This window comes from Coregonus clupeaformis, chromosome 9, assembly GCF_020615455.1.
Source record: "Coregonus clupeaformis isolate EN_2021a chromosome 9, ASM2061545v1, whole genome shotgun sequence".
NCBI classification, from domain to species: Eukaryota; Metazoa; Chordata; class Actinopteri; order Salmoniformes; family Salmonidae; genus Coregonus; species Coregonus clupeaformis.
In genome coordinates this window covers 28,468,550-28,482,204 of record NC_059200.1, presented here as the reverse complement: position 1 = coordinate 28,482,204, position 13,655 = coordinate 28,468,550, and the positions used below count along the sequence as shown (strand labels likewise).

Here is a 13,655-nt window from a genome sequence, read left to right as displayed (position 1 = left end):
CACCAGTCAATGACCAATGAAGTCACATGACTTTGTTGACAAAAGAAGTGCAAGTCTGCCTGGTAACAGACAGATTACTGGGCACACTCCTAAATGAGGGGTGGAAGAGGGGGGAGCCCCATGATAGAAAGGAAGGGTAAAATGAATGGCATTAGGAGTGGCACTTCCTCACAATGTTTGTCAGTGACTGATGTAACCCCCACATGGAAACTCTTTACTCGCTAAACAAATGAATGTAATTGGTTCAAAACACCAGATTTTTTGGGGAAGTATCTCCATACATTATGGGGCATTCTGAAGCCGAAAGCTGACACTGCTATTGGCGTCTGGGAAAACACTATTGCCTATATACAAATCATGGTAGAAGCATGCACCAAAATATCCACGAGGGGGTTCTTCAGTGAGGAATTAGACTACGCATACTACATTCCAGTTGTTGTGTATATGGGCAAAGAGGGTGATATAGTGTGCACTATAGACAACCTCCATCTAAACCCCTCAATAGAAAGATGTCCTTCATTATCCATACATTTTATCAGAGAAACAGCATATCTGATTGGCCGATTAATGTCCCTGACAGTGTGTAAATGGAAGGCTTAGCACTGCAGCAGCTGCGGGCTGTGAGAGCTATCTGTCTGCCCTGATCCTTTAATGCAGTCTCAGTCTCTCCTTTACCCTATGTAAGGCGCTTAGGAGGAGCAGGGAATGGGATCTGCCCTGAGAGAGGGTGACAACCCAGCAGCAGCACCAATAGTCCTCATTCAGGCCTTAACACACTTCCCACCATCTCCTCACTGACCACTCATGTTAAAGCTGCTTAAGGGATGGACTCTTGAATACTGCTGCTGAAAGACAGGGGACCTGCCGGAAACAGGAACACCTAAGGGACAGTTAAACTTCTTTGTTTAATTTACTTAAGCATATGTAGAAAACTGTAATCAAAATAATTGCTACAGTGTGTTTTTACAACCTACTTATTACCATACCAAAGCCTTACCATGATTCACTTTTCTATTTTGTACTTTCCCTTGATCTTTTTTACAGTAACTACAGTATCTTCAATATACTTATGCAACTTACTCTCTCTCTCTCTCGATTACTCAACTATATCATTACCACGTAATTTCACTCATAAGCCCTTTGTAGTCCACAGGAGTAGCTCTTAACTTCATCCCACTGTGTTTGTGTGGGTGGTTCACTCAGCCCCTACAACAACAACCCCTCCAGTCCTCTGATGAGGGGAATATTTCTTAATTGGGTTACATGGGGACCAGGTTTGAAGGGTTTCTGGGGAAAGAACACCGCCCTGCTGTTTGATGTTGTGTCCCTGTTGTGTTTATGGTGAGGAAGAAAGAGAAGAGGAACAGAGTTGACTGCAAACTGTATTCTGTTAGTCTATAACTGTAGCTCAGTTTGGTTCTGAGTTGATAGGGATAGATTTTCCCTCATCTATGGTACACATATTGTGGCAAGGAACTTGTACAGTCTTACATTCGTAACATTTTTTGTTCGCAGATGTTTTACTCCATTTACCTCATTGTGTTCTTCTCTCCTTTAAACAATTCACTCCCTTTACTTTCCATAGAACCTCTGATTAAACCTCTGTGTATGTATTTTTCATAAGGCCTTTGTCCTTTAGGGCTGACGTCAACACACTTTCATGTGCTCTACTCCCTCTCTATTCTCAGCCTCATGAGCAGCTGAGGAAATAGTGATCTGCATCATCAAATCCCAGTCTTTCTCTCATCACCTTGGCAACCGCTGCAGCACTGAAATTATTCTAGTGTGTCAGGTGGCAGCCATTTTGTGTCCGCAGCAGGAGAGTCGGGACCACTTGTGTGCTGCAGGTCTGCACATCTGATTTAAGAAAATGGAGGCATTATTTTCTTCAAGGTATAGAATATTGGAAATATAGTTTTTTGTAGGATTATTAAAACTGTAAGACATTTTTTTGTTGAAATATTACTTGTGGTATTCATCCTTGTTGTTGTATTAAGATAGATGTGCTCTGCTTACTTAATCAGTTAGATAAAGTGGAATAGTATGGGAATTGATGACTTGCATGAAAGCAATGCTCTACAATTAACGTTACTGCTTTACTAAAGACAAAGGTGTATTGCATTGTTTTCTAAATAATATTTCACAATAGTTGAAAATAATATAATAATAAAAATAATTGCTTACATAAGACCATATTTGTATCTAATTTTGTATCACCAACCTGTGTTAAATAATTGTTAACACCTTCCCATTCTGTAAATCGTTGGGAGTGTGGGTTCTGTTATGTCACTCCCAGTGACTCAGTGAGTGTGGGTCTGCCACTGCAGCAGTTCCTGTAGCTATATATAGACCGGACAGTGTTATTGTGGGACCTAGAGTGAGATGCCTGCATCCTCTGTGTCCACTGATGTAGAATTCATTACACAATGAAAGTTTATAGGTTGTGTTGTAAAGGAGGTTGACATTGTTATAAAATGTGTCCTTAAGAAGTCCTTAATCTCACATCTGTATGACGGAATCAAACTACCTGATTGGATTAGCTTGCTGTCTGATCACCCAAAACAAGGTCACTGTATTTGATCCTAAATCAAGCAACATATTATTGTATATATCAAGGCATTATGTATGTATTTCATACTTTAAAAGCATATGTAAGTTGTTGAAAGATCTCATTAGGATGTTATTCATTATAATGGCATTATAAAGTGTCCATTTTTAAAAACATTTTTAGTCATTTAGCTGACGCTCTTATCCAGAGCGACTTACAGTTAGTGAGTGCATACATTTTCATACTGGCCCCCCGTGGGAAACGAACCCACAAACCTGGCGTTCCAAGCGCCATGCTCTACCAACTGAGCTACAGGGTATCTCCTTCCCCTGCAGGTCATGGCTCTGTCTTCTGAAGACAAAATAACTATACATGGCTTTGAGTTTATATCCTACTTCCCAGATCTCTGCAGAGCCCTCTTCTGTTCCACGTCTCTCTGACGTCTTTCTGCCTTCACATACCCCACTTGATTAAATGTGGGCTGAAAAATGGGTCAGGTCTGATTCAGAGCTCTATGGATTTAAAGAGCCCACAGAACTGCTGATCTGGGTGGAACAGAGATTTCTGAGCATAGAGGGGAAAATGGATTGGGATCCATCACTCAGACAGCAGTTCATCCACACACGTGTCATTTTATGCTGTCGATATATGAGCTGCATAGAAACACTTACATTGATGGTCATTGTACATGCTGTGTTGGCAACGGACCTTATTAACTCTAATGGTATGTGTGAGGTTTAGAATGTTATAAAGGGGGAAAGACTAGGTGTGTGTGAGGTACAGGATTAGGGTCCCACTCCACTCCATCGTCTGTGGCTGAACTGTGCTGAACAAAGAGTGGATTACTTCTAGCAGAGCCATGGCTCCAGTTCAGTCAACTCCAACAGACAGGCTCCAATATGGATGCTGCCATTAGCTATGATAATCCCCTTCCTCCTACCAGCTATCAAAGCATCATTCATTAGTAAAACACCACCAATACAAAAGAGAGGGCCACACACAGACATCATTTCAGAAGACATTTTTATTTTGAAATGTCAGTGAGCAGAGAGTAAACAAAAACCATAAACTAATAAACAGCGATATAAATATTAGCATATAAAATAAGAGTGTAACAGGGAGAAGCGCTAAGCATTTTAATACCAAAGATAATACAATAGAATAAAGAGGATTATTCCAGCAGAAGACACATATTTATATTCATATGAGCAAGGGTGGCATTCCAGTAACATAAACAATTGATTAAAATCACAAACACAGGAAGAGGTACAGGGAAGTGGAATCACAATTTAAAGACATGTAGGTGTTGTGTTAAAATGTAAAGTTTGGTGTGACCAAAGAAAGAAAGCAATAGGAGAAAACAGAAATATGCACAACAAATTTCACAAGCCTCTAGCTAACACTGTCTTTTGAAAGTTTTAGTTTTATTTACAGCTTGGTTAAGTCAGTGAGCTCAACTCTTAGTCACTACACCACTACAATTAATATGAACCACTTCATTTTTAAAATATTTTTTATATTATTTTATTATTTTCTGAAAAATATTCAAAACATTCCAGTACTAGCCAGCTGTGTGGCTGTGGTGAGAGAGTGATGTCGCTCTCTCAGCACCATACAGATTGGCTATGTGTCTTATTTACATGGGGGCAGAGTGTCGGTGCAGCTGAGGATTTGGCAGGGTAAAGGATGGGCTGACAACATTCTCTGTGCCCCAGACTGCTTCTAAGAGAGGAGAGGGAAGTGGTCTCTGTCCATGGTCCTGATATTGTCCTGAACGCTACAACAAGGCTTCTCCAAAGTCTCCTGTAAACTGTCCATTACAGAACATCCTACAGTGCCTGGAGTTGTAGTGTACTGAACATGTGGTCTGGGCAAGGTTTTCCTTGGAGAACTGAGGAAGTAAGACTGAGAACTGAAGAAGTGATTAGAGCACATTTACAGGCTGTCATAGCCAGAGAGGTACTGTACATGTGGCAAGAGGACAGAGACTGTCCACCCTTTCCCCTCCCTATGTCTTTACCCTGGGGTCACAGGACTCTGTCTAACCCTAACCTTAACCTTAACCAACAACCCTGGGGTCACAAGACTCTGTCTAACCTTAACCCACAACCCTGGGGTCACAGGACTCTGTCTAACCCTAACCCTCACCTTAACCCACAACCCTGGGGTCGTGGTCACAGGACTCTTTCTATGAGCCTTAGAGAGGGCCACAGTGCAGAGCCAATAACACTGGGCCAGCTCGGCATAACGCTAATACAACGTTGCAACAATGCTGAGACAATATCGAAATAATGCTGGTTCTAAGTTTATAAAACACTGATCCATCACCTTTACACTGTTACATTATTTAAACAAAGTTTAGTTTTAATGCAGTACAGGATTCTACCAATAATTATGGAAAAAGGTTACAATTGTGGATAAAATGATCTAAGTTACCACAGAATCCTGCTTGGACAAGATTTTAAAAAGAAGCTGGATATACTTTGATGGTCACCATTATAAGTAACACAAAATCAGCATCTGTTCTTATGCTTACTAGTCATATAACTCAAATTAACCAGGCATTTTAAAATGTTAATGCTACAGTATGCATTCTCACATGTAATGTGTATTTTTGTGATGAAGTTGAGCTAGCCTCTTTCTTCTAATGGATGATAGTGTAGTCTAAAGCAAATTCTCTAAATAAACCAAAAGGTAGTGTAATTCGTGTCATCATAAGAAGCAACTACTTGGCATTTTAGAGAAACATCAAAAGTTTCAATGAAAACAAACAATCAGATTTGTTTTTCTTTAGAATGCTATGACACAAAGCTAGATCACTACATGAATTCCAGGTACCTGAAATCCATCTGAATCCAAAATACATCTCATGTCCTCTTTCTCCTTTCCCCTCTCTTCCTCCCCCTCCCACCCCACATACACCACAAACCAATAACCTCTGTCTGAAGTAAGCTGTGATGACCATAGGAGCAAGAAGGACAGCAATTGCCCACTACCATTATTTTGCCATATCCTCACTAAACCCACAATGCTGGGAATATCAGATTGAACTATCAGATTGAACTATCAGATTGACTGGCATAAGAAAAACAACAATCAAGGCTTCTATTGAGGGAGGACACTCGGCAGTATGGGGGGCAGGGACTTGGTTTCCGTGGCGATGGGGCCTGGTGTTAGCTTGGCTTACTTCTTGTCCTTCTTGGTGGACTTCTTCTTGCTGGCGGGGGTCTGGGCAGCGTTGGGGACGTTGACCTGGGGCATAGCCTGAGGCGGGCCCTGCAGGGCCTGCTGGGGCATCATCTGCTGGGGGTTGGCTGTCAGGGTGGCCGTGCTGCCGGGGATGTAGACGTTCTGGCGGTAGTCGGGCACATGCTGCATGGCGAACTGGGCATTGTAGCGGGGGCCAAGGGTCGCAGTCGCTTCGCTCACCTCTGAGAGAGAGAGACGGAAGGGAGGGAGAGAGGGTTATAGCTGGGTGTGTTGTGCTGCTGTGAAGAGAGAGTGACTCATTACTCACTGAGGGTCATTGCTGCACTGCATTGCAGCTCCAGCTCAGCACTGTTCTGAGCCAGCCAGCCAGCCCCTCCCCTCCCCACAACATGTAGAATCTCCGCTCTCTCACACAGAGATCAGATGTAAACAACTTCATGCAGCACATTCAGCTATCATCAAATATAATTTAGAATTGAGGATTAGCTACATTGACTAATCACACAGTAATAGAGAGGGAGGCAGTGCGCAGTGACTGCAGCTGGGGAGCATTGAAACAAAGAGCTCTGTGTCCCATAGCCCTCTGTGTTGGTTCATTCATACACAGCGACTGTAGAGAATCACACTGTGCTCTATACATGTGTTCTTGGCAGCCTTTCTCTCTGTCTGTCTTAATGGAGGTACACACAGGAAGGATGTGTTGTTTCCTTATCAACTGCCACTCTGATCTAATGAAGTCATATGCACTCAGAATCTAGTGCCTGAGATGCTGCTCTTCAACAGGGCTCTCTCTGTAGCTGTACCCAGTGGCAGAGAGCGCTCTATCTCCCCATCTGTATGCAGTGTCAGTCCTCAGTAGAGAACAGAGAGATCTCTCTCTCTCTCTCTCTCTCATAACATTGTGAGGTAGCTAAAGACAGAGAAGGAGAGGGGATTTCTGGGAGATGTAGGCAGCAGACTCACCGTTGGCAGCAGCCATCAGAGCCTGGATCTGTTCAGCCTCGGTGGGGGGGTTGGGCCAGGGTCCTGTTCCAGCTACTGCACCACCTGCCCCCTCAGGATGGGGGCCAGCTCTGCAGGAGAGGAAGGGGAGGAGTTAGTATAACAGATACACACAAATCTCTCTCTCTCTCTCTCTCTCTCTCTCTCTCTCTCTCTCTCTCTCTCTCTCTCTCTCTCTCTCTCTCTCTCTCTCTCTCTCTCTCTCTCTCTCTCTCTCTCTCTCTCTCTCTCTCTCTCTCTCTCTCTCTCTCTCTCTCTCTCTCTCTCTCTCTCTCTCGTCAGCATGGCACCACCCAGCCTCCAGCAGCCATTTTGAGTGAGCAGTGCACCTAGAGCATCACAGAGCACAGACAAGATGAAGGCTGGGAGAAGATATTAGAGCAGGAAGCGCTATACACGTTACTAGGTAGCACAGAACCACAATACGCAAGCTGACACGCACTCAAACACACAGAGTAAGGACTAACGGAGCTGTTTTGGATGCTATGTGTCTTGTACCCATGCTGTGTGTTACTGTGTGGGTGGGAGAGTGAGAGACAGAGAGAGAAAGGAAAGAAAGAGGGGGATGAGGAGAGAATGTGTGCATGTTTTTATACTGAAGATGATCAGATAGTATATGGTTCTTCTCAATCCCTTAATGTACCCATCCAATATGTTCAAATTTTAAATGCAGTATTGAGGAGATATGTTGAATTTAGTTTGTTGGGTTCATTAGCTTCATAGGGGAGTCAGTAACACACACACGCTAGCATTGCTACTGTTATTTTACTGCTGCTCTTGAATTATTTAATAGTTTTAGTTTTTACTTCTCTATTTTTTACTTAACATTAATTTTTCTTAAAACTGCATTGTTGGTTAAGGGCTTGTAAGTTAGCATGTTACTGTAAGGTAACCTGTTGTATTCGGTGCATGTGACAAATACAATTTGATTTGATTTGATTACCACATACACTCACACACAAACAGACAGATAACAGAGACAGAACCACAGGAACATGGAAATCTATGCTACGAATAAAAGGACAAACTACACAGTTCAGCGAAGCCTACAAACCCAAAGTATAAAACAAAGACTACGGAACAGTGCTGAGCTAAGCACATCTACAAACACCACAAAGCCTCAACCCATTTCAAATACACAGCTAGACTGCAAGAGCACGTACAGATTATCACACACTCAAAAGCCAGAAGCCAGGCTTGACTACACACAGCTCAACCAAGCCTACAGCCAGCCAGACAGCATCACGTATAAGACCAGGAGGCCACCTTGCACACTCAGCACAGCCCACTCTGCTCTACCTCGCCTTCCCGTACGGTGTCCATCTCTGCTGAGTGCTGGTGCTGTACCTGTACGTGCTGAAACACAGACAGGGGGAAACAGTTCTGGCCCTCACTGCTTCAGCCCCATTCAGTTTCTAGAAAAGGAACTACAATGGTGTCTCACAATCTATTCTGTGCCACCACAAAATAGAAATTGTACAAGGACTAATAACAAGTCATTGTCCGTATGTTAAGGAATCTACAGTCTCACTTTCTATGAATGATACTGTATGTAATCAGTGGCTAATAACTCAAAGACACTCAAGACGCTCAACATTTGCTCCACCAATAGAGCCACAACCTGTTAACCAAGATGTATCAGATAATCCAAGCATCTTCTACAAAAGCAAATGAGAAAGCAAATGTCCCATCTACCATTACAGTCTGTACTGACAATATTTTAAGGTGCTACAGTGTGAAAGACATGACTAATCTAAAGCAGGCCTTATACTCACAACACTACCACAACCAGAGGGTTGCCCATACCTCTACTCTAGTGTACCTTTAACCACACCCACTCAATTCTACTCAACTACTACTGAAGGACTCACAACTACTATCACAACTACCATATAACAACCATTAGATGACCCATTATTCAGCCGGTTAGTAGTACCAGTGTTATTGGATCTGTGCGTAGAGTAGCGGGGCACCAATGTGAACTTTCTGTTCAAACACACAACTGCCTTAGTCTTCATGTCTTTCAATGGAATACATATCTTAGGCACAAATGATTAATTCACATTGTGGAAATTAAATGCAATTGTGAATGCGTATAGGAATGAGGGACATGTGTGTGTGTGTCTGTGTGTGTGTGTCTGTGTGTGTGTGTGTGCGTGCATGCGTGCATGTGTGCTTGCGTGTGTGTAATGTATATATTCAAAGAAAAGGAACACCTACCCACTGGGTCCAGGTCTCTGTCCCTGCTGGTTAAAGCGCCAGTCATTGTTGGGTGGATTTTGCTGGAGAGAGAGGAGAAAGATACTGTTAGAAAATGTAGTGACAGACACAAAGGTTGTTCCACCACTGATGCCATGTAAAGGCATGTCATCTTCAGTCATCAGCACTGGAAGCCATTTTGTCCTTCAGTGGGCCAAGAAGAGAGAAAATGTCACAGGGCCACGGGGATAGAAGACAAGAGAGAAAGAGACAGTGCTAGAGAGAGCGATAGAGAAAGCAGTGTGAGAATGTGTGAATTATTGAACAGACTATTCTGTCAGTGACGTGCTTGAGCAAGTCCTCTGAGAGGAAGGATCATCAAACATACTCCTGTTACAAGCAACTTCAAAACAAGCTTAATAATGCTAAATATTTAACCACAGTTCTCCCAATGTATTGACAAAGGGGCTTTCCACTCAAGCTATATCTGCTATAGGTTAGGAAATATCTCATTCAAAACCCTAGATCATTAGCCAAAGCCAGGCTGAGAGAGAGAGAGAGAGAGAGAGAGAGAGAGAGAGAGAGAGAGAGAGAGAGAGAGAGAGAGAGAGAGAGAGAGAGAGAGAGAGAGAGAGAGAGAGAGAGAAAGAGAAAGAGAGAAAGAGAAAGAGAGAAAGAGAAAGAGAGAGAGAAAGCGAGAAAGAGAGAGAGAGAGAGAGTGTCAGGCAATGGGGTAGTAATCTGCAGCTCTGCACTGCCCCACTGATCCTCTGAACCCTGGGCTAGATTACACAGACAGAGCCCTGCCAGGCCTGCAGCCTAGAGAAGTCTTCCGGCCTGTAATACTCTCATACACTGGACTACTCTCTATGAATAGGTGATGTGCCATGCAGGAGTTATTACTGTACTTTCATAAGAAGTAACAAGGAGTCATGAAGTTCAGTACACAGACATGCTCAGCGATATATGATAAATATAGGTCTGTTTAAAAGCAGGTCAAATATGTGATAAGTATACAGCAAAAGGCTATCCTCTCTATGAAGGTCTATTTCCATCGAAGTATGACTGAGGCTTGACTCAGGGAGTTGCCAATTAAATTCGGACAGAGAGAGAGGCAGGCACTCTGTTTGGTGAGGTCATGAGAGGTGGCTACTGACTATAGGTTCAGGGCAACAACCCCAATCTATTAGCTTCACCTCATTCAATAAGCAGTCAAAAGGTCAACAGTTGACCTCAATATCCTCATTATTATGACCCGTAATGCCACATACCCCCACACCCTACTCACCATGTTCCTCCCCATCCCGTCACTGTGCAAAGGAAGACATGTTGAGTGAGAACACCCTCACTGTAATAGCATGTCTAGTTCAGAGAGGGTTTCCCCGCAGTCATATGAAATATTCAGCCTCCCCCTGGCAGACGAGGATACACCACTGTGATTTAAGCACTTAATCACAAACAAAACATTCTGTACTTCCTTGAGAATTCACAAGTGTCTTTAAATCGCTTTGTATTTTCCTGAGAGGTAACAACAAGTGCTTTAACAACTAAACACCCACACAGATACACATGCACTCTTATCAAGTCTTGTCACGGTCTTATCTCATTGAGAATGTAAATACGGTTTGAGTAGCCCTCACCTTGGCTGCATTGCTAGTGTATTTGTTGAAGAGGGTTACACTCAGAGTGTTCTGGTTCATCATGGGAGTTTTAACGAACCCAAAGTCCCTATCACTGTTGGAGAGGGTGGGGTAACAGGGCCTGTAGGTGTGTGTGTGGCTCCTGTGGCACCCCCACCACCTTCATGTAGCTCAGCGGCCCATCCGTGTTGAGCTGCAGGTGGAGGACTTTATGAGAGCGGGAGTAAAGGGCCTGCCTTGGGCCCAGGCCCAACCTAGTCAGGTAGCCTCTGTGTTTCATCCAGCGCATCACCACGGCAACACTTGCCACATCCCTGCTGAGCTGGGAGGACGTGTCTGCACCCTTCTCAGACACAGTGTTGTTGACTGGCACACTGGTGGAGAGAGCAGGCTTGCCATTGTCCTGCACCAGCACTATGATAGTGAACGTAGCATTTTCCTCCTCAAATCTACTGGCTGTTCGCACCTCCCCAATGTGGGCCCCCACATGGAAGAGACCTGCGTCCCTCCCAGAGAAGCTGTAGAAGAGCCAGGCGTTGTGCCGACTGTCTGGGTCCACACACGCCACCCTGTTGAACAGGTGTCCTAAACCAGCTGAGCGGGGTACAGACAGCTGCAGCACACTGTCTGGGGATGGACCGGGGTAGATGAGGGCAGGGGCGTGGTAATTCTCATCGATCAAAAACACATGCATGGTCACATTGGAGCTCTGTACGGGTGTCCCCGCCTCCCTAACCTGCACCCGGAACACATTCACCTGCTCGTGGTCGAGGGAACGCATGGCATACAGGCTGCCGTTCTCAGAGCTTATGTAGACTAAAGAGGACATGGCCGAGCCTTGCACTTCACGATCCAGGATGGAGAAGAAGAGGTGGGCGTTCTGGCCCAGGTCCTGGTCGAACGCAGACACAGTCAGGATGAGAGCACCAGGGGCATTGTTCTCCGCTATATCAACAGAGTAGGAGGACTGGGAGAAGAGGGAGGCGTTGTCATTTACATCTGAAAGAGCGACCACAATGGACTGTTGTGCAGAGCGAGGGGGAGAGCCGGAGTCTGTGGCTGTCACGGTGATGGTGTATTCAGTCACAGCCGCTCAGTCCAAAGGTCCGTCTGTAACCAGGGCATAGTGCTCCTAAAAGGGGGATATCAACCTACATGGCAAACTAGAGGGAATGCGGACGTCAACCTCCCTATTTTTACCAGTGATCAAGGCTAAAGCAGTGCCTGATTATACATCCTCCTGGACCACTTTAGATAATGAGTTTATGATTATCTTTGGGCTGTTGTCGTTGATGTCCATTATTTTGACTTTAATGTGACAGGAGCCTTCCATGGCGGGGGTCCGTCTATCCCTGGTTTGCACAGTGATGTCATGAATGTCAGCCATTTCATAATCCACCTCTCCTTTCACTCGGATTTCACCCTTTTTCGGATCCACAGTTAAAAGTTTTAGAACCATTTCTGAGGTGTACTTACTAAAGAGGTAAGCTATCTCCCCATTAAGACCAGAATCAGAATCAGATGCATTGAGATTAGTCAATAATGTGCTTGGTGGAGAGTTTTCTAATAAACTAGCTGTTGGCTAATTTATTGGCTGGTCAAATACTGGGGCATTGTCATTGACATCTAGTATATTAATAAGAACAGAAGTAGTCCCTGATTCCCTCAGGTTGTCCACCATCTACAGCCTTAAGCAGCAGGTGGAATACTGACTGCTTTTCCCTGTCCAGAGGTTTGTCCAATAATAACTCAGGGAATATATGAAACAGTCGTTAGGACTGAGGATGAATGTGCGTAATGAGTTCATGTCTACATCTAGATCCTGTGTGCTGTCCAAACGAAACCTAGTGCCCGGTGTGGTAGCCTCAGACACTTCAAGATACATATTTTTTTATGGAAACTGCAGAGAATTGTTATTCACATCCACTATCCCTACCACAAAACGTTGTAATTCCTAAGGGTTTTGCAGAAAAAGTTGAACAGTAAGAGAACTTGTCAAAGTTAATGCAAAGACTTTCTCTGTCCATAGCTTGATTACTGAAACTCGCGTTCACGTCAAAATACTTGGCATAAGACTGACACAACTCGTGGGTTTCTGTTTACAATAATTGGTTTGCGGCCCAAGGCCTTCACTATGTCCCTGACAAAAGCCACAGGTTTTAATTCCTCCAATTTGGAATAAGAAAGGTCAGCGGAAAGTGATGCGATGTGTAAAGTGGAGAGGAAGAGCCAGAGCACGGGCTATCCCGCAGCCTTTCTTCTTGTCTCCAAAACTCCCATTGTTCAACTCCTCATTTCGGGGAAATATCCCACTTTATCATTGAACCACACAGTAACAAAAATAACCCTGCAATAGCTTCAATAACTTTAACATTTGATCATTTTCTGAGAAAATAAACAAGTGAGGAGAAGGTAACACCGACTCCCTTCACGCGCAAAGTTACTATAGCTTCTGAAAGGAAACTTTTTCAGAGGAGGTGCCTGGGTCTCCAAACAAAGACAGGCAACTCTCCAATTGCAGGACAATACATTGTGCCACATCCACTACACACGCACGTGCAGCCGAACACACACGCGCAAGCACACACGTACACACACACACCAACAAAACTGGTTATGTACACCGGAATAAAAGATGAATAAGGCCAAATAAAAAACAAAAGATGAGGGAGGTAATGATAATAGACAATGCAACTTTATCTTTTTTTTCTTGTGCAAAAGCTTTGATAAATCTGGTAAATCGCTCTACTTTGTGCCACCAGGAGACAAATTCTATGAGTCTTCAAAACTAGAAACCTAAACAATACAGATATTATAATATAATTGCCACGAAAGTAACAGTTGTCGTCAATTGAGTCATTCAATAAATATTTGAAACAATTGAAGGTCTATCACAAACCACAAGAAAACAAACGCATACTTTTATAATAAAATGCTTAAAATTAACACACACATATGTGCAATGTAGCCTACCACACCCATTGTCTTATAAATAAATAAGATAGCACTGTCCTAATTCCTATGATGCACTTGAGGGTTGAATACTGACTGAATGT

The 13,655-nt window shown here is 43.7% G+C and overlaps 1 protein-coding gene and 1 pseudogene across 13 annotated transcripts in view; both read right to left on the bottom strand.

Annotated features, from left to right (window-relative positions):
- Nucleotides 1-3,554: 3,554 nt before the first annotated feature.
- LOC121573779 (protocadherin gamma-C5) overlaps nucleotides 3,555-13,655 on the bottom strand; it is a 55,673-nt gene continuing 45,572 nt past the window's right edge. For 7 of the 13 annotated variants that reach the window (XM_041886046.2, XM_041886047.2, XM_041886049.2 and 4 more), the window contains exons 2-5: nucleotides 8,981-9,042; nucleotides 8,060-8,116; nucleotides 6,722-6,831; nucleotides 3,555-5,979 (exon numbers count right to left, since the gene is read on the bottom strand). In XM_041886046.2, the coding sequence (XP_041741980.2) occupies nucleotides 5,732-5,979; nucleotides 6,722-6,831; nucleotides 8,060-8,116; nucleotides 8,981-9,042 (477 nt within the window). In that variant the 3' untranslated portion in view covers nucleotides 3,555-5,731. The remainder of the gene's footprint in view (nucleotides 5,980-6,721; nucleotides 6,832-8,059; nucleotides 8,117-8,980; nucleotides 9,043-13,655) is intronic. The other 6 variants (XM_041886053.2, XM_041886054.2, XM_041886052.2 and 3 more) reach the window with 1 other exon arrangement.
- Nucleotides 9,613-13,451, bottom strand: LOC121573782 (annotated as a pseudogene).